This window comes from Periplaneta americana, chromosome 7 (genome assembly GCF_040183065.1).
Source record: "Periplaneta americana isolate PAMFEO1 chromosome 7, P.americana_PAMFEO1_priV1, whole genome shotgun sequence".
NCBI lineage: Eukaryota > Metazoa > Arthropoda > Insecta > Blattodea > Blattidae > Periplaneta > Periplaneta americana.
This window is the reverse complement of record NC_091123.1, coordinates 174412265-174434021: the sequence shown is the minus strand read 5'-3', so window position 1 is coordinate 174434021 and position 21757 is coordinate 174412265. Positions and strand designations below refer to the sequence as shown.

The window sequence follows — 21757 nt, the reverse complement described above, 5'->3', positions numbered from 1 at the left end:
AGGTTAATGTGCATTAAGTTTCATTTGGAAATGTATGTAACTTGAATATAATGTTTTTATTTAACATGGATGAAAATGATTGTATTAAAAGTTGTAATAAAAGATTTTTAATGTTACAGTAGAACTTCTTTCATACATTTCACTCATTTTTTTCTGAAATCCCTGCAAAATTCCTATACTTTCTATGTTAATTTATTTCTGTTATACATTTTTTATTTATATGATCGTATTTTAAACCCTAGGAGACACAACAACTTAGTTCTAAATCACTCGAAATTAGGTTCACAATGAAAATGTAAGAATACGAAAATACAGTATGTATTTATTGTTAAGAGTGGCCCACTTTGAAATTAGTGGAAATACCCAGCTACCCATGCTTTCCTCCACCAATCTTGTGTCCTTTAATAACACTGTTACTGCTTTAGAAACAATGAAATATTTTGTAACACCATGATGCAGTTGAAATGATTTTGCTCTTTTTTTATAATAAAAAACAATATAAGAAATGTTTTAATTAGTTTAAATAAGTCTAATGTTACATAAAATTTAAGAATATCAACATATAAATAAAACATACTATACTTCCTGGCTAACCCATAGAGGCTGCAGTTAATGTATTAACTGTCAGTCTACAAAGGATTAATTTTATCTAAAACCAAATCCTATAAAGGGGTAGTTCCTCATACAAACATGATCCGAGTTTGCAAAAAAAAAAAATGCTACCTGTAACTCCTGTACAAAGTTTCGTGAAAATCTGTTACATAGAACATTTATTAATTTCGTCTAAAATCGTCTGCTAGAAAAGGGTAGGAAAGCCTAAAGTCATACAGGGCAGGTTTAGTTCCTCAGTTTCTCTCATACAAATGTAATTAGAGTTTGTACACAAAAATATATACTACCTGTAACTTCTGTACAAATTTTCATAAAAATCTATTGTATAGGAGACAAGTTATTAATTATTTTGTTCTGCTAGATTTGTATTTTGACCCACTGTGCACTAGTGTAGCTTAGAGGTTGGCAAGTTACTTGTATTCCAAGGCTTTGTTTGGACGTAAGTACTAATTTCGCTTCAGCTGATTACCAGGGCTGATTTTCATTTAAAATTTATGAGATATATGTGTGTGTATAACAATTTTTCAAAGGAGAGCATATTAATAGTTTAGAGTCTAATGCTATTAGGTGCATGATCATAATTTCTTTAGTGTATACTTATGTCATTTACTGAGTAAATTTTATAATATTTTACTAGTAACTGCCCCATAAGTGTAAGAAATGAACTCGTACTAAAACTATTTTCGTTAAAAGTGTGGCTTTGGACTATCTCATTCTTGCCCCTTCATATACATACTGGGTGAACAATACTTCGCATGCCTGTGCTTTCATGGCTAATCTGTGGAATCAGTTGCTAAGCCTCCCACCTCCACCATGCTGAAGGTCACGTCAGGCATCAGTGTGAGTTTTACTCTTGCAAGATATGCACGTATTGTTTAGGCAGTGTAATGCAGTGTGTATAATACAAAGTGCACAGGACAAATCCACACATTTTAGAGAAATGGAAAATAACATTCGTGAAGAAATTGCTTCCATTTCTCAAACGGAATTGCAAAGGGTAAATGGTTACTTTCCTAAGCAGATACCAGAAATTTATGGAAAATGAACAGGGCCAGTTTCAACATCTTGCTTGATGTGGATGAGTAAATTACTTTTACTTTACTTTTTTAGTATTCATTAGTAATAACTTAAGTGCCAAACTGTGGGTAGATTTACTGCGGATTTTCTGACACCAGTTCACCGCGGTTATCATGGCTAACGAGAAAGACAGGCTACAGTACGTCACATTATTAGTCATAACATGAAGTTTATATATAAATGCATGTTTAACATGAGTTTAATATAACAATTCCTTTAATCTTTAGAACTCTGAACATGTTTAGGCGATTGTCACAATGGCCATGACTAGACAAAGCTAACCATGTGACTGATTTGCACCTTAGCCTTTCTCACTAGCCATGCACAGTTATTGGCTTGACTCACCCAAGACTTGCAAGCAGTGGAAGCGTGTGTGTGGAGGGTTGTTCACCCAATATATGGCTTATACTAGGATGGGCAAGACTAGGTATACTACTCGTTAATATTCCTTTTTCAAATTTTATGTCTGATAAGTCTATATGTATAGAGCCTAACTTGTGTTATTTATTTATTTATTGTTCTGTGTATGCCAATTCTTATTGTTTGTATTCACATAATGCTATAATAATAATAATAATAATAATAATAATAATAATAATAATAATACATAGCTATATCTAGTCCATTCCAGTATAAATATCATCAATAGGATTGGATGACCTCTTTTGATTCCTTTAAGTCTAAGTCATTATCATACCATCTATAGTCTCGGAATAAATCAAACCAGGTAGTCAGCCCAAATCAGGTTCGAACACATATTTGGTAGCTGCTTGCTAACATCTAGACTACGCTTGTGACTTGAAAGTTTAATAGCAAATTTTATACATGGAATTTTTTCCCAGTATAGACCTACTGTAGGTGTGTTTTATTTCGGTTGAAAGTTATTGAATGCATAATTCTGGAAGATTATTTGGAACAGCTATAAGTATTGGTGATCCAGGTAATGTGTACTTCAGTTAAACCGTTTTACCACAAATTTGGTCCACGGCAAATTACTCCATTTGTATGTATTTTTGGTCCAGGGAAAATACTCGGTTTTACGAAAAATCTCTTCTATTATTCACTGATTTAAAGTACTATCGTAGCTCATTATAGCTTAACCGATTATTTTATACAGATTAAATTCATTGCAATAAGGCGATTATTTTATTCGGATTAATTTCATGCCTTATCTCTAAAATAAAGTTTCAGGGATAAAGTTTATGGATTGGCAACACTGCAGAGAAACAGTGAGTGCGTGTGCGCGCGCGTCGGTATTTCTCAAAGATGTTTTATAGTTTATTTTATTTCTGTGCTATTGTGTTACCACGGTAAGGTGGGAATGTATTTACGTACTTGGCTTCTTTTTTCATATTCGAGTTATGCTTTCTTATAGGAGGGAATTTATACTACAAACTTCTAATTTGTCGGCGCTGATTCTCTGCACTCAGTTTGTACTCCTGCAAAAATAAAGCATAAATTAAACAAAACACATTCTAATATCGCAAGAAATCTATAATCTCCATCGAAGGCAAATGGTTTACAGAACGTCAACTTGTTCCGTGTTTATGTATTTGTAGCGGTTTGTGCCACTACATGTGCTGGCACGTTTATATTCAGATTTAATTTGTCTACACTTCATTGACTTCAGAATGGTGTCTGTTATGCAGCCATTCATGGTAAATATAATACAGTTACTGTAATTTTAATAGTTTTGATAGTGGTAGTCTTAAGAACCATTTTATTTCAGGACAGAGGATCGAATTGGAGATATGGAGTTATAAATGCAATTATTAATTAGCTCCAAACAAATTTCGGTTTAATGCTAGATCTTTAAAATCACAGGTTTCTCCATAATACTGCAACTCTTAGTTGTGCCCTTCAATCATACCGTAGGCCTTGAAAACAGCTTTCTGACTGCTCTGACGCAAAGGTATACATTTCAGTTTCACTTTGTCGCTAAAATATATACATACTTTAATGTAACAAGCGTAAAATAATGGAGCTTACTTGCCTGATGTATTGTCTGTGAATGACTATAACAGAATGATTAAAAGTATGGTACTTTCACGTGAGTGTATGTAATGAAACACATCTCAACATTCGTGATTGGTACGAGAGGGGACGAATGACATTGCGAAGATTTTTAGTAATTTTTTTTATTAGTTGCACTTTACACCAATAAGATCTTAAGGTCAAAGACATACGTAATCCACAATCCCCATGAGATAAGAGGGACGTTGTTCGAAAAGTAAATTACAAATATAATAGATAAATTAGAAAAATGTAATCTTATGGACGTGGTTTAGCTATATAAATCTAGCTACAACCTGAGAGAGGAACCAGAACTATTGTATTTAGGAAAAAGAGAAGTTTATAATTGCAATTACTACGGTGAATTAATAAAATGCCGGTATACAAAAAAGTTATATACATATTTCTGCGTATTCAGTTTTTCTGTTGAACCGTAATTTGTGGGAAAATCTTAGTATCCGTTGCTGCGTTATTTTATGACTTACGGTACGAGGTATTGAATGCGCATTACTAACGAGTGACAATAGGGTAACTGGTAGCACAACATATCGATGGCCGAGAACTATACTGTGCTTTTTCTTTTACTTGGTTATTTAACGACGCTGTATCAACTGCGAGGTTATTTAGCGTCGATGGGATTGGTGATAGCGAGATGAGGCCGAGGATTCGCCATAGATTACCTGACATTTGCCTTACGGTTGGGGAAAACCTCTGAAAAACCCAACCAGGTAATCAGCCCAAGCGGGAATCGAACCCGCGCCCGAACGCAACTCCGGATCGGCAGGCAAGCGCCTTAGCCAACAGATCTGCGCCGGTGGCCATACTGTTCTAAGCCCAACTTTTTGTAAGAAAGAAATCTTTGTTTCATTGTGTTCCAGTTCTTGTCTGCATATATGAATCGAACAAAATTGTAAATATTCCTCTCCATAAGATTGCTAGAAGCTATTCCAATTTTTTCATGAAGCTTTGAATGTCAGGAGCTTAAAATAGCTCTCCTGAAAAAAAAAAAAAAAAAAAATATATATATATATATATATATATATATAACAGCCTGATTCTGAGCCATCGATATATTAAGTTTTAGCGTAGTTCATATCTTACTTTAAACCTGCTATCATTTTGGTCATGGTTTTAAATTAACTATGGTAATTATAGAGATTGACTACTTTTGGACAATTTTTTCAAAACTTCCGTTTTCGCCGTATTTTACCGTCGTAAAAACGATAGAAATATTTTCATTTATCGGAAATGAACTACAACTTAAACTAACCTAACCTAAGAACACGTTATTACAGGTCATTTCCGACAATTGAAAGTATTTCTATCGTTTTTACAACGGTAAAATAAGGCGAAAATGGGAGTCTGAAAAAAATAGTCCAAAATCCATAATTACCAGCGAATATAATAAGCTTTGCAACTTACCAATTCGATGTGAAGTGGTGAATATGGGGTCTCCCAATCTGCTTTCAAAATATCCACACTATTTCCACACGCACAACTATCAGATAACAAACCATGATTATTCTTGGTACGACTTGGTTAATAAAAACCTAAACTAACCAAACCTAACCTTCGTATATACAAAATGTACAACCATGCTATCACTACATCAAACGAACATCCACTACCCAAAAAAGACAGCCTCGAATACTGTAATCGATCGATCAATCGAACTACACCACCCAGCAACCAATCACAACCCCCTTCCCATTCAAACCACTAACCCTTCTTTAACACCTAAAACCCTTCCTCGTCCAATCTGCTTTCAAAATATCTCCATAATGGCCACACGCACAACTATCAGATAACACACCATGATTAATTAAGAACTCACGCAATTCTTCTTCCCTCAATCTAATAAACTCTACCTCACTCGTTCTACATTTCGCGCACAAGACACGATCCATTTTCGATCGAAGTCGACACAAAAGACACATTGTTCAATACTGCAATCGATCGACGAATCGAACTTCCCACCCAGCAGCCAATCACAACCACCCCCACTCAAACCAAGCCACCAATCACCACAAAGCCCGCCGAATTCAACTGTATAAATCGTAATAAATTAGTAATAAAAAAAATGTTCCCGTCATTTCCGACAAATAAAAAGTATAACACTGTTTTCGCCATATAAAACTACCCTATAATTAAGAGTCCATATTTAAAAATCCGCTCAGTAGTCAATCTCCAATGTTTATGTCGTCTGTCAGACTTTATGGAATGCAATATAGTTGATGCATCATTGTATAAAGAGGAAGTATGTGCAATTCAAACTGCACACACATTATTATTATTATTATTATTATTATTATTATTATTATTATTATTATTATTTCAGGATGTAGAGAGTTCCCGGTCGTACATTGACGAACTTTATTCTCCTGATGCAGATAAATGTTTAGAAGCCATTGTGTAAGTTAAACATTGAACTCTTTCAGTAAGTAAATTTTGCTGTAGGTATTAAACTGAGAAGTGAGTATGAACATAGAATATTTTTCGTTGTCATGTGTGTATAGGCTATTTAATAAGTAAGTAAAGTAAAGATATATCTGTATATAGAGGGTGATTCAGACCACCCGTAACAGTAATTTATTTCGGAAACTAGTGCATTAAAATTTTCGAGACAAAAATATTTATAACTAAAGCAGATGTGAACTTTCACTTGAACTTGATTTCATCAATCAGCCTTAACAGGAAGTAGGGTCAGTGGCGTATCACTTTAAAATTTCAAATGGGAGTCGGAATCAAATATGGTACCATTTGATAGAACTCTTTAAAACAAACAACTTTAATAGGAAACGTTTTTCTCAATTCCTACTATTTCAATGAGAAAACATACAAAAAGGTAATGTCATTAATACTGAGAGAAAGTAAACTAGATGAGTACATTTAATGTTGACATAGTACACACGCACAATTAACTGTTGAGTGTAGACCTGGTGGCCGGCAGCACCGTCGAGAGATGAATACAAGTAAACTACCCCTTCCCCTTTGCTCGCTCAGCAGTGTTTCCTTTAGTCATCGCAATACAATATCTACGGCCAGATCTACATGTATACTGCACTTAGCCAGGTAATAAGCTCAGGTGGCCTTGCCAACAATGTACAATAAGAAGAAAATATTTTGTTTTCTCTGTACCTACGTATGTACATTTTTCTAGTTTTGCAATTACTTTTGTGGCTAATAAAATAATTACCTAAAACTTAAGAGTGATTACAAATACCTCCTACGTACTATGAACAGATGCGGTTCTGTGGCATGGCCAGCACGATCTCCTGACTTGAATCTTTGGGGACGGTTAAAACATCGCCTATCAAGATCATCCCACAACAAGGGATGACATGAAACAGCGAATCCGAGAGACCTTCCAGCCACTTGACCACGCCGAAGTAATTACTGACAGTACGAGTGTGTGCTGCTCAGAACTGCAGACAGTTTGAACATTTGTAAAAATTAATGGCATTATCCAGTCTTTCAGCAACATCTGTCAACATTAATTGTCTTGTTTAGATTTTCGTATTGTAACATTTCTCAATATTGATGTCATTGTTTTTTCGTATGTTTTCTCATCGAAAGAGTAGGAATTGATAAAAACATTTCCTATGAAAGTTGTTTGTTTCGAGGAGCTCTATCAAATGATACCCTATTTGACCCTGACTCCCATTTGAAATTTTAAAGTAATACGCCACTGACCCTACTTCCTGTTAGGACTGATTGATGAAGTCAAGTTCAAGTGAAAGTTCACATGTGCTTTAGTTATAAATATTTTTGTCTCGAAAGTTTCAATGTACTAGTTTCCGAAATAAATGACTGTTATGGGTGATCTGAATCACCCTGTATATCATTGCAGTTCACACATATTTGCTTATTCATACTTATACAACATGAATATTAGGCAATCAGCCATTATGCAATACATTGTAAGGTAGATTATTTCATGTACTACTGTCACTGGAAAAATCTCGTCTGTAAGGGTATGTGATATGTGCAGAAGTAAGACTTGTGAACTATCACATTCATATTTCCTATATATATTAAGTCGTAATTGCTGTAAGGTTACCAAACATCCCTATTTCCCAGGGACAGTCCCGGAATTTTGCTTTTTGTCCATGAAGAAAATTCGTCCCCAGAATGTCCCCAAATTTAATAATTTTTCCCCAGATGCTGTTGAGTACCTCAGTGCCTGGGGTATTCATTCACAAGATAAGATATCTGCGGTATGTGTATTGCTGAGATCTCTTCCAGAAAGAGACAAATTTGCAGTGGCAGTGCACTATTTCCCTTCAGATATAAATAAACTTGACTTGGCCTTAATATCACAGCCTCGAATGTTAAATCTGACATTTAAATACAGTCTATCTTCCACATATACTCCACGAAGAAAACCAGTGGGTTCGCATATCATCAGAGGAGGGAGGGGGGGGGAAATTAAAACAAATCCATTTTTTCTATACCTTATTTTATTTCAAGGAGTGCAGTTCGGTGGCTCCTTTGAACACCCACTTACAGATTTATGACTTCCTACACAAACACCTCTGACAATTCCATCCTGTCCCCCTCGTCCCAACATTGCACAGTTGCCACAATCCTGGTGACCTTCGAAATTATGCAGTGAAACTGACGGGATTCTTGGAACTCGGAAAAGATGCGACAACTCTGCCTCCACGTGGATTTGACGGGAGCCTGTCAATTCTTCTGAACGAAGGTTGTGATTGGTTACTAACAAGAGAAGACAAGATTTCCGTCACAGTAAGGAAGACATTTATTTATGGCGACCAATTAGTAGGGGGCAGTAGAAGGTCTGTCGGCAAAGTCTTTTCTATGAAACTGCACTCCATGAAATAAAATAAGGTATAAGATATTCGAGATAAAAAACTGAAACATTTAAATTCCTCTATAGCAAAGTGCTTTCTTTATACCAGTGCTGAAAATGTAATAATACTTTACCACCACCACCAACACACTACTACGACCACTATCACCACCACAACTACAACTACAACTACGACCAAACTTTAAAAATTTATAATGTAGATTTACAGAAAAATGAAGCTTGTCAAAAAGTATGGTAATGAAAGATTGTACAAAGATAGGCAGAAGTAACTTTGGCGAAATTTTTAATAACTGAGCTATTGCTGTAGCATCATGGGGTACAAAATACACACAGATTTGGATCTTCATGGGAGAAAAATTTTCTCATGAAGTTTCGGCCAGTGTATTGGACTGGTGCCCACCCAGCATCATGATGAATTTTAGGAGCTACAGTAGGTAGAAAAATTCAATTTGCAAATTAGCTACAAAGGCTGGGAGGATCATTGTACTAACCACACGATATCCTCATACTTGTTGGATGATCGTTCACCTCTGCTGATGCATGTGGACGTGAGGCGAGGAGTTAGCTTTTCTGCCTTGGCCCTTCTTGGGCTGTCACACCCGGGATTATTATTGTTTAATTATGCAGCAGACTTTCATAATTTTTTTTAGAGTTTTTTACTGCTGATTTTTTAAATTTTTAATAAACACAATTTAACTTAAAGAGGGGGAAAGGAGAATATACAAAATGTTTCAGTGGGAGACTGCTCTGATATAAACAACTCTTTTGTTGCCTCACAAATTTGCTAAACATTGCCAGAGTTAATCAAAATTATCATTCACAAAAGTTAACAAAAATTTGTTCATAAACAGGACAGAAAAGCCAAGATACATGATTTTGTTAATAGGCCTATATACAGGGTGGCACACGAAATGTCATACCATTTATTTTACACGTAATACCTATTGATTTGTATTAAAGCTTTACAAAATTATATAGAATTAATAATTAGGATTTGGAATTTTATCTGTAATGCAGAACATGTTCATATGACCGCCATTTTGCCTCACAACCTCTTGCAAACGAACCCTTACATTCGTCACCACTTTTCGACACAAGTCTTCAGATAGCACACAGCACAACTCCACTAGAAGGGCTCTGAGCTGCACCACATTTTCTGGCCTCCTTTGGTACACTTTCTCTTTTAGGAATCCTCATAAAAAGAAATCGCACGGATCAATGTCCGGCCTATGAGGCGGCCACATTTTGCCGCACCCATGTCGATGTGACATCACACGAAGATCAGACATCTCGTGGAGGTAATCCAGAACGGTGTTTGCAGTGTGTGGACGGGCTCCATCCTGCATGAACCACTGAGTTTCCATAGTGAGAGCTTTTGCCATGGGATGGGGGATAAAACTGCTTTCCAACATGGTTTTGTATCGAACTTGGTTGACAGTTTCATCGAAGAAAATTGAACCGATGATTCTGTGAATCGAAATTGCGGCCCATACAGAAACTTTTGCCCCAAACATTTCTTTTTCATGCAGCATGCGAGGAGGTTCCCTAGCCCATAATTGAACGTTTTGTTTACTCACAACACAGAATAACTTTCACCTTGTGTTCAACAGTCAATCACCCATTGTCCGCCATTTCACAAATTGATGTTTGTGCTCGTAGTTATGGTTACATCCAAACTGTGATGCTACCTATCGGATTTTCCATGAATTTTGGCATCCACTAGCGCAGTTAGAAACATCAAAACAACAATATTAAAATTTTTATGTGATAATTAAATGGTATGACATTTCGTGTGCCACCCTGTATATTGAAACATGCACACAAGAACACGACTTGTTAATAAAGTTAAAAAAAATTTAAGTTACTATGTCGAAAATTTTTTGATGTGAATGCACCCTTATACAGAGAGAGGCAGTGAAAAGTTACCACACTATGCAGGGAGCATTGGGGAACAGATTGCTTGCAATCCATTGCTCAACACGTCGGTAAGCTGTAGCAGCGCGGGCAGGCATTCAGTTTCATTATGGTAGGCCTACATTATTAGTTACGAGTTACCTAATGAATGAATGAAGTTGAACTTGATGTAGATCTTACCTTTTATCAAAGCAGCTTTTGAAAATTATGTCCAATGTTCTCAATACAAACATTGCATTGTGTTAAAAAATTCTGAAATACTCGTATCTCTGCCTCTGAAATTTCAGATATCACTTGTCTGATTTCATTCTCCAGGACTTTAAGAGTATGTGGATTGTTCTTGTACATTTTCTGTTTTAAAGTTCCCCACAAATTAATATTTGAGGAGAAAAATTCGCTCCGGCGCCGGGGATTGAACCCGGGTCCTTGGTTCTACGTACCAAGCGCTCTGACCACTGAGCTACAGGTCAATTCCACGATAGGTTGGACATTGAAGTTAAAAATTAAATTTCGTGTTCAGTATATGTTCTTTATATCATTTTCTTTAGGAAAGTTCATATTTTCAGAAATTAACAGAAAAGTTCGATTTATTTAATTCATCTTTGTTTTACATACATCCGAAGTGAATATTTTTAGTGTGTACTTTTGATCTGTCAAATTTACTTTGGCAGTTTGTTGCCAAACCATAACTTAAAATTAATAAACAAGGCTGTTCTCTGGTGTAATTCTATTAACAGAAAGAGAAGACTTTAAAATCAGTGTCAATTTACTTTTATGAATGTCAGTGAGTTAAAAAATTTGCTATTTTTAAAATAAGTGTTTTTATGTAACACCCGTCACAAAATATGCTTAAAGTTGCTCTCTTGCTCTCAGTTTTTGTCCTGAAGGCACCAATTTTTGAAAGCAAAGTCGAAATATGATGCCAAAAGTACAGTATTTTTTAAATTTTTTTAAAACTAAAAATAACAAGTGTTTTAATGTGACGGGTGTTACAAAATTAGAGCACGGAGAACACAGGAATTCTGTATTTTGATTTATTGCAGGTAGTTCCCACAACACATTATTAAATAGGTTTCAAATGTTGGTAAATCTGAAGTTTAAGTTATCAACAGTCGTCAATACCTGTTTCCTCCAAAATCTTACTTGTCTGAAAGATTTCCCACCAAATTTACATTAAGCTGAATGTTTGGTCGAAAGTTCTGATTTACATAAAAGTTATAGGCTACAAAGGTAAATGTACTTATGTTCTATTTTAGTTAATCATAGTACTTTTCTATTCTATAACATTATTTCTTGCTTACTTAACAAGGAATGAATTACTGAAGATATTAACCACTAGCATAACCTAAAAATAAATGCAGATTAAGCTGCTGCATTTTTAGGATACACGAAGCTGCATGTTAACCATGCAATTATTTATTTTAACGTTTTGAGATAGCTGGATACCGTATATATTTAACTGCAGAATGGGGAAATCAGCAGCTGAGAGGCAACCTGCATGCCCTAGGCAAAGAAAATTAAATAAAGATAAAATTCTGTGGTGTTCGAGTAAAGGGGAATAAGTAATTTTTTGTGCAGATGGAATTTTGTTCCCCAGATGAACACACAAGTTAAATTATACAAGTTAGTGTGCAAAAATGAAAAGAATACTAGCAGTTGTTGTGTTTTGTGTAGAAAAGTATTTTCAGTAAGAGTTCCAAGTTTAAATTTCACTTATCACCAAGCTCATTTTATGACATCTCCCTTTACCCAAACAACACAGATATGAAGACTATTTGCAGAAGGAGAGAGAGAGGGGGACAAGCTTAGGAGAACAAAGAAGCTATCAAGAAAAGAATTTGCTGCTCACAGTAAGAAAACAAAACTGAAAGTTTAAAACTAAAGGGCAAGAAAAGCTGCATTAATAAACACTAGTGTTTTCAGTGAAACGAAATTTCAGTCACTACGAAAAGCTGTCCAAATAGCAAAAATTGAGACAGCTCTGAGTATGATGCTGCTTAAGTTGTTGTATTTTGTTTTGTAATTACAGTTTTAGTAAAATTTATTAAATTCCATTGTGAGAAATATGAATTTATATTTAGCATTTGTTGAAGTGAGCATATATAGGCCTACTAAAAAGTAAATTTATGTTAGGAACAACAGTTTAATATCAAAAGCGACTCTGTACTTCTAGCCACACTATTTTGATTTTATGGCTGTATTTTTTATTGTTTCTATTAAATATTTGTATTAATTTACTTTAGAGCGTCAGAAGTACAATTTTGAAGCTGTAAACATCATATTTGTAATTTACTAAGTGAAAGTTAACTTAAAAAAAATTGCACACTTTGAAAACATATGTCCACCATTGATATTAGGTTACCAGTACTCTTAAGTCTATGTAGTGAACTACAGAAAATGTATGTTCTATGATTTGAACCAAAAAAAAAACCAAATGTGAAATTTCTTCAGACAAGTAACACCCGTCACATTATTAAGTAACACTCGTCACATAAGGTTAATTAAATTGTAAGTGTAGGGCTTAATATTTTAATTACATCCATTATATCACTCGATTCCTTGAACTTTCCTCTCACTGAAAATAGGTAACACAATTAATTCAAACTGTGAACTTCACAGAGTTATCAGTTGAACTGTATCATTAATTTATGCATGTCTTTTTCATGTTACACCCGTCACATTGTTTATTTCACTTATATCACCTGACAAATAATGGTTACAAAAAAAAATTAGTTGTGTCTGACAAGCAAGAAGTGGAGATTCATTGGAGTATAAAAGAACTAGTAAAAATATTTTATTAATTATTGTATTCCAATTAAATTTCGAAGAATCTCTTTCTGAACGTAACACCCGTCACAGTGGAATTGACCTACACCGAATTCAATCCACAGCACCGGACCGAACTCCTCTCCTACAGTGTTTCCCTTTTGTGGCGGTGCATGATTCTGTACAGATTGCTGTGCACTTTACTGCGGAATCCCGGCCATTAGTCACTCAGTTGAGTGCGCTCCTTGTATAATGGCAGTTGACTTGAAATATAAACGTCAACGTATATGCCAAACTTGGAGTCAGGCCACAAAGGGAAACACTGTAGGAGAGGAGTTCGGTCCGGTGCTGTGGATTGAATTCGGCGTAGCTCAGTGGTCAGAGCACTTGGTACATAGAAGCAAGGATCCGGGTTCGATCCCCGGCGCTGGATCGAATTTTTCTCCTCAAATATTAATTGTCACTATAACAGATATTGTCCACAACTGTGGAGTAACGGTCAGCGCTTCTGGCCGCGAAACCAGGTGGCCTGGGTTCGATTCCCGGTCGGGGCAGGTTACCTGGTTGAGGTTTTTTCTGGGGTTTTCCCTCAACCTAATATGAGCAAATGCTGGGTAACTTTCGGTGCTGGACCCTGGACTCATTTCACTGGCCTAATCACCTTCATCTCATTCAGACGCTAAATAACCGAAGATGTTGATAAAGCGTCGTAAAATAACCTACTAAAAAAATAACAGATATTATTCTGTTGGACCAGTTGATAACATCTTTAGTAAATTCTCCACAAATAAAAATCACAGGCACTTAAATTGGGGGAACAAAACACTCAGTATGCTTCCCGCTGTCCTTGCTCTTCATCCTCAGCACTCGGGAATTTTAGGCCTACTCTAATGAAACTGAACACCCGCCCGTGTTGTTACAGCTTACCGGTGAGTCGAGCAATAAATTGCAGGCAATCTGTTTTCCAATACCTCCTGCACAGTGCGGTACTTTTTGCTGTCTCTCTCTGTATATAAAAACGCAACATTTTTAAAGTACGCTAGCCATTTATAGCATTTGTATTGCAAGCCTGTAAGTGGGAGGAATTAATTTAAATTTTAGGAAATTGGATCTGATAATTCTTCGGAATATGTATGATAAGACTTTCTTGTGTTAAATTTTAACGTACCTTGTTTACATGACAACAACATAATACGTAAGACAAAACATAACCACAAAAAACAGAAGAATACAACACAAACACAAGAACACAAAAAATATATCACACTAACATACGAAAAAAAAAAAACACATAAAATTGCAACCTCGTTCAAGAAATTAAATTACAACATCGCATACAGAACAAATAACACTCTACAAAAATATCTCAACAACACAAACAAACAAATACAACCACACAGGCGTATACAAACTCAAATGTAACACCTGCAACAACTTCTACATAGGACAGACAGGCAGATCATTTCAAACACGTTACAAAGAACACATCTCAGCCATAACAAAATTACAAAACACCTCCACATATGCAGAACACATCACAAATACCAACCACACCTACAGAGACATCAACACAGACATGGAAATACTGCACATCCAACCAAAAAGCCAGAAACTCAACACACTAGAACAATATGAAATATACAGACACACGAAAACACACCCCAACGATATTCTCAACATACAACTCAATTTCAAAACACATACACTCTTTGACTCTACACTACGAACGCACCCTCACAGGAAACAAGAGGCACCAAGACCAACAACGACCAGTTCTGAAGATGACCCAAAATAGGTCGAAACATGTAAACAAGGTATGTTAAAATTTAACACAAGAAAGTTCTTATCATACATATTCCGAAGTGAAACAGTGTTAAAAGTTGTGTAATCAAGATGTATGATAATTCTTGTTATGATGAATTCTCATTTAAGTAGGAAGTCTGTAACATTCTTGTTTACATGGTGTAAAGATGTAACTAATAGTTGGGTTACAGGTGTTTGAAAAATTCAGTTATTGGCAGCAATCGACAGAAAGGAAATGTAATTGCTCAGGGTGTAGTACCCCGTTTACTCCAGTTACTTGGTGACAATATGATGCCAACACAAATTAAAGTGGAAGCAACAATCACTCTTGGATCATTAGCAAAGGGAACAGAAGACCATGTCAAAGCTTTGGTAGACCTGGGTGTTGTACCAATGTTAATAAATGGCAAGTACTAGTTATTTCATCATAAACCTTTAAAATTTTAAATAATTTCTTGTTTATTGGTTTGAAAATTGGTTTGCATGATAAGGCTGTTAACTGATAATTTATAATAAACCTTAAAGTTTTAAAATAATTTCTTGTTTATTGGTTTGAAAATTGATTTGCATGATACGTCTGTTAACTGATAAACTATCACCAACTAAGCTTACATGTTGAAGAATGTGTATGAAAATGTATAAAGTACAGGAAAATAAAGGTATGTGTTTTATTGAAGACAAGAAATTGTTTATGAAGTAATTATACTCAGATGCAATTTGAATACGTCAGTGGCTTTGTCTGACAGGTTTGGGAAGTGAAGAAGCAAAATTAATTGAGTCTTGTTTAAGATGTTTGAGGACCATTTTCGAATACCCATGTGCTCCAGTTGGGTTGGTCTGCCAAGATGAAAATCTGCCTCTTCATCTCTTGAGTCTCGTTCCACATTCTGTATCCAATCAAGTGTGTGTAGCCACCATTCTTACTGCTGGTTGTAAGGTAAACACATCTGTTATATGAATACTATGCAGAACATATGAGGAACTGTATATAAAAACTTAAGTTCACTTCTGAGAAAATTAATTTTATGTCTAGATACATAATTATAATAGCATCTTAAGAATTTAATGAGTGACTAGACTAGACGGCATTTCAGAAGGCGGTTAGCTTCTATATGCGATGTAGCATTTCTGTTATGCGACGTCACAAGCTTGTACAGTAGAACCAATCGGAATCAGTCTATAACAAGCACTTCCTGAGTTCGTTTGTTCACGTGCGAGTGTTTCAATACATTGAATAAGTAAAACTAACATTTACTATGTGTATGTAAGGTAAATAAATGGAAGAAGAGACTGTAAGAAGACAAGTATTACACAAGCAGGCGCGGAAAATAGTGTTTAAGGTGTATAATTATTTTAAAAATGTTAACGAGCAGAACGCTGCCGGCCATCTTGATGCTGGCAGCAACATTGCCAGCATGCAAGAAACGACTGCAGAAGCATGTGGTGTGGGATTGAGAACCGTGCAAAGAATATTGTTAGTGAAGGAAAGAGGGTTTGTTTGGTGTCATGCTTACAGTAATCAACGGCTGAGGTCATTATTGTCTTTTGATAATTTAAATTCTCTCCTGCGCTATTTGTATTGCATGTGCTCATGAAGTACGATGTGGCAATGTTGTACGCTGCCTTGCTCTCTCTATCTGTCTCTCTTGACGCAAACGCTAGCAGACAACCGCCTTCTGAATTGCCGTCGACTCTAAGTATTTAAAAAAAAATCTGTAATAATATTGATCACTTACTTTCAAACGTGTGTTTTTCCTCTTTCTTCTCAACTAAAAGTTCCATTTCATTTCTTGGATAGGCCTAAGTCCAGAGTCATAAAACAGTTCCTCGTATATCGATTGAAGTGATTTTGGAGATGGCAATAGAAAGTTGTTACATGCTGTAATTTTCTGCATTCTATAAATTTTCTTCTATTCATACCATTGAATGCTTTTTTTTTTTTTTTTAAGAACGAAACTAATTCCTATTCTGCGTCCTATGATGTTCTACAGGCAATAAAAACATTTCCACCAAGCGAGAGAGAAGGTTAATGGCAGTTCAGCCAGTGGCAATGCTAACATTCCAGGATTATCTTGTAGGTGTCCTGGAGCACTCTATTGTATACTACCCAGTTCCAATACATTAAATGTTATGTTTTATTTAACGACGCTCGCAACTGCAGAGGTTATATCAGCGTCGCCGGATGTGCCGGAACTTTGTCCTGCAGGAGTTCTTTTACATGCCAGTAAATCTAGTGACATGAGCCTGTCGCATTTAAGCACACTTAAATGCCATTGACCTGGCCCGGGATCGAACCCGCAACCTTGGGCATATAAGGCCAGTGTTCCAATACATTACATTACATTGTGTGTAGAGCTGGTTGTTGGTGTACAAGCAGGAGTGATTTGAGTCGCTATAATAATGCCAATATTGTCTATATGCCTCATCTTATAATGTCTCCTGTTTCACTGAACTTTATTTTGAAGCGGTCACATTTCATGGAACAGGAATGTTGATATGTCTCACTTCAAAATGCATGTATAGCTCTATTATTATGGAAAGTGGAATTATGACACTTGTGCTCTGAACCATTTATTTCATTGGTGTGACTTTACCCTACATGAAACCATATCACCTATTCCTAAGTTAGAAATAACAATAACATCCACTCTTCTTAACCAATGCCCTCTTTGTCAATCGAGTTTTTTTTTTTAGTAGGTTATTTTACGACGCTTTATCAACATCTTAGGTTATTTAGCGTCTGAATGAGATGAAGGTGATAATGCCAGTGAAATGAGTCCGGGGTCCAGCACCGAAAGTTACCCAGCATTTGCTCATATTGGGTTGAGGGAAAACCCCAGAAAAAACCTCAACCAGGTAAATTGCCCCGACCGGGAATCGAATACTCTAACCGTTACTCCACAGGTGTAGACTTCAATCGAGTTATACATCATTAAACTCACCAAAGAGCCAATTGGCTAGTCTCCTACACTGAGACAATTCATCCTGCCTATGGTTTTCCTAATGCGGTAAGACGAATTTAAAATGTCAAAAAGAAATGGGCCACGGACCCACATCCTTCTCCCCACAAAATTTTTTAATTTTTTTCCAAACAGACGTCTTCGGAATAGGAATCTTGACTTTGGCTTTCGTATATTATCCTTGGTACATGGGCGAGTTTACTGGACTTCCACTCACACCGCACAAAAGGACGCAGTACCTTTCAGTGTTTCTTCTTCTTCTTCTTCCGAGTTGCTGTCAAGCTTCTTATCCCTTCCCCCCATTTTTGTGGTAGATAGTAGGTTACGTCCATTTTCGGTTTTCCCCTTCAAAACTATCTAGAGCTCCTTCAGTGGAGCAGCGAAACTTGGAGTGAGACAAGTGGCCAGCAGGCTTGGAGCTCACATATTCAGCTTTTCTCAGCCCCGATCTCCCTTGCAAGAGAGAGTTTTCGCATACCTTTTAATATTTCTTCTCTCATTTCCCTCATTCCCGAGTTAGGCAGTGTCAATATTTTCTATCACCTTATACAAAAAAAAAAAGACCGGTTGCTATATGCTAAGCCTCCTTTGGAAAACTTTGATTGATTTCACGAAAGTTTAGGTTTGCACATGTGATGAATTTCATATGCACGAATCCACTCTGTTTTCCCTTTGTTTGTTGTTTTTTCTATCTGTTTTTAGATCAAGTGTTATAAATAAAATCTATAACAAAGATAAATTCAAGGGGTAAATTGGGTGCAAAATAAACATCCTTTTCCTAGTCATGTGAACCAGGCGGTGGACCCGATTCACACTACAGGAGTGGTAATTTTTTTGTGTCTAAAACTGTAAATTCCAGCTGTGAAGATACTTACGAAAAAATCTTATGTCTAATACATTGTGCCAACGTGTAAAATGCATCACCTTCAATATGCTTAGAACATATTTTATAGTTGACGATGCACTTTTCACTTTCATGATTGACTTTGCCATGTTCTACAGCATTTTCCCTGTAATTTCCTCGACGTCTTTTGTTTACAATTGCATGAAAAGTATTTATATTTCACCCTCCACAAAACTGGCTTCATTTATACACTGACGGATCCTTGATCTCCAGAGAACAAGGTGCCGGTGCAGGTGTTACGTGCTGTCTCTTCTCACTTTGTAGATCTCATGGGTGTGGAACAACAAGTTTTGATGGTGAAATCATTGCAATAAGTGAAAGTCTAAGGAATCTTCTATGCCACATCAATAAATTTAAGAATGCAGTTATATTATCAGACTCCAAAGCAGCTATTCTATCAATAGCCTCTAAACACACACCTTCATCTCAAACAGCAGAAATAACTAAAATGCTCTCTCAATTAATATCACTCAATAAAAGAATTGTATTCCAATGGATACCATCCCATTGTGGAATCCTGGGAAACGAGAATGCGGATGCTTTAGCAAAGAAAGGCAGCACTGCTACTTCCAGACCTGTTACTAAATCTATGTATTACTCTGTGAAAAGATTTATTAAATCTACATACTTAGACTTCAACAAACAAAATTTGATAACACAATCCCAAGGGAAAAAATTAAACTCTCTGCATCAAAATCCACAGTTAATTCCCGATTTACCACGAAAATCATCTGTAGCTGCATTTAGATTGGCGACGGGCCATGATTGTTTGGCCAAACACCTGCATAGAATAGGAATATATCGGTCCCCTAACTGCCCATTGTGCAACTCAAACCAAGGAATGGATTCGGAACACCTCAAAATCTGTGCTTCAGTTGCTGACCATGATAATATCTTTGAAAAATATTGGAGTGCAAGAGGTCAAATGACTTTATTGTCAAACGCCTGGCATTAGAAAACAACAACATATTTCACATTATAAAAATTAGACAGGATTAAAGGTTCATTGTTTATGTTGAGGTCTTTGTACTACGAATTTTGGCTGACATGGTATCCTTCTCTTTTATGAAGAAAGCTGCTATAAATAAATCTACCTTTGATAGATTATTATTGGATTGTGTTTTCTCAAGAATAATGAGCAGTTGTTCTAGTTTACTGTGCCTTTACAGAGCCAAAGCATGGATGAATATATAATAGAATGCGAAACTTACCGAGTTTCCCGTAACACAACCGAGTTTCCCATAACACATACTAGAGGCGCTGTTAGAGAAAATGATCTTGCTGCCACCTGTTAGAGGGAGGGGCGTTATTACATCTAGAAGCGCACCAAGTAGAAAAAAGAGTAATTACTCCATGCATTTAGCAGCGCACCTGGTGACGAAAATGTTAAACTGTGCAGAAAGTATTCCCGCCCACCCTCATAGATATTCAAAACTTATCCAATTTAAAATAAAACATTTACATTTTTATTCCTCACAGCATCTTCTACTGAAAATTCTTACCGGAGCCAACAGGAAGATAAAAGAGACGATCTATTTTACATTACCCAATTAAAATATAACCAGACACAGACAAAAAAAATAAAGCAAAAGGTTAGATAATTGGGATTGTATTCTTTGTGTATTTATTGTACAGCGCAATGGAAAAGTCTGCAAGAACTACTTAGATAGTTCAATTTATTATATTACTAGTACTTTACAATACATTCAACAGCACTATTTTTACAACGTCCATAAACATCACTGTTTAACATGCCCTGCTTATACACACACGTAATATCACTTTATGTTCACTTATTAGCAAGTTTCTGTCTGCCATCTTGGCTCCTCGTCGAGTCCTCGAGCAATATCTCGAATGAATAAATAGAGAACTCTGGGTAATGTACCCAACACGTAGTTCTAATGTTCACCACCTACGACGTTGGGCGCTAATCATCTTATTTCAACCCCCCACTGCCAGATGGTGCTGACCCCAGTTTCGCATCCTATTATATATTTATCCATGGCCAAAGTGTGTGGCATAATAACACTTTCACATTCTCATGAAAGGAGAAGTAAAATCCAATTTTATGTTCAATAAAAAATATTTTGATTAAAGCGTGTATTCCTCCTCATAATTAGGGGCTGTACAATTTATTGTAAAATAAAAGGACATTGCACATTCCCCATTATTATATAAAATGTATTACAAGTGTTATCTTATAGTTATGATACAATATGTTTTGCAGACAACAGATAATCAGAACTTACTGTGTGGGCAAGGAGCCGTTCCTGCTTTGGCAGCTTTACTGTGTTCTCCCCACTACAAAGTACAGATGCCAAGTCTTCGCTGTCTGGCCAACATGTGCTTTCAGAACCAAAAAGTGTCTTCAGTAGTATCCACATCAAGGTACTAGCTGTGTTATTTATATGAAATTTCTTTTAAAAAATAATAATCATAGACACACAACCAGCAGAAGCATCTTTGAAACTTTCAAGGCTGGAGATAAATGTACTTCAATAGTACAGTAGAATTTCTCGTATCCAGCAACTGTGGCACAAAGCCAGTGCCGGATAACCGATTTTGCCGGATAATTGAAAAATACTCATTTATAGGTTGTATAAAGACATACTGTACTGCACAAGCATTTTTTTCCATGTTGAAATTTAGTAATTTTCATATCTATATATATAATTTGAACTGGTAATGGAAATTACGGGAAAACGGCTGAACGGATTTTAATAAATGACCCCTCATTTTGAAGCTTGGAACTCAAAGTTTTTCAGAAAAATAGTAGTTTTCAGTAAAATGTCAATTTTTCAACATAATTTTCCTATTTTCCAAAATCCATCTGTCGTCAGTTTTGAGAACTAGCTAATTGCATTTCAGAATAAA

General features: G+C 36.0%; 1 protein-coding gene across 2 annotated transcripts in view; it reads left to right on the top strand.

Moving 5' to 3' along the window:
- The first annotated feature begins 2926 nt into the window (after positions 1-2926).
- Positions 2927-21757, top strand: part of LOC138703769 (armadillo repeat-containing protein 8-like) — a 47695-nt gene continuing 28864 nt past the window's right edge. Inside the window, exons 1-5 of one of the 2 annotated variants that reach the window (XM_069831934.1) lie at positions 2927-3347; positions 6041-6114; positions 15211-15425; positions 15766-15956; positions 21111-21271. In XM_069831934.1, coding sequence (XP_069688035.1) covers positions 3321-3347; positions 6041-6114; positions 15211-15425; positions 15766-15956; positions 21111-21271 — 668 coding nt within the window. In that variant the 5' untranslated portion in view covers positions 2927-3320. Of the gene's footprint in view, positions 3348-6040; positions 6115-15199; positions 15426-15765; positions 15957-21110; positions 21272-21757 lie in introns of both variants that reach the window. The other variant, XM_069831935.1, reaches the window with a different exon arrangement.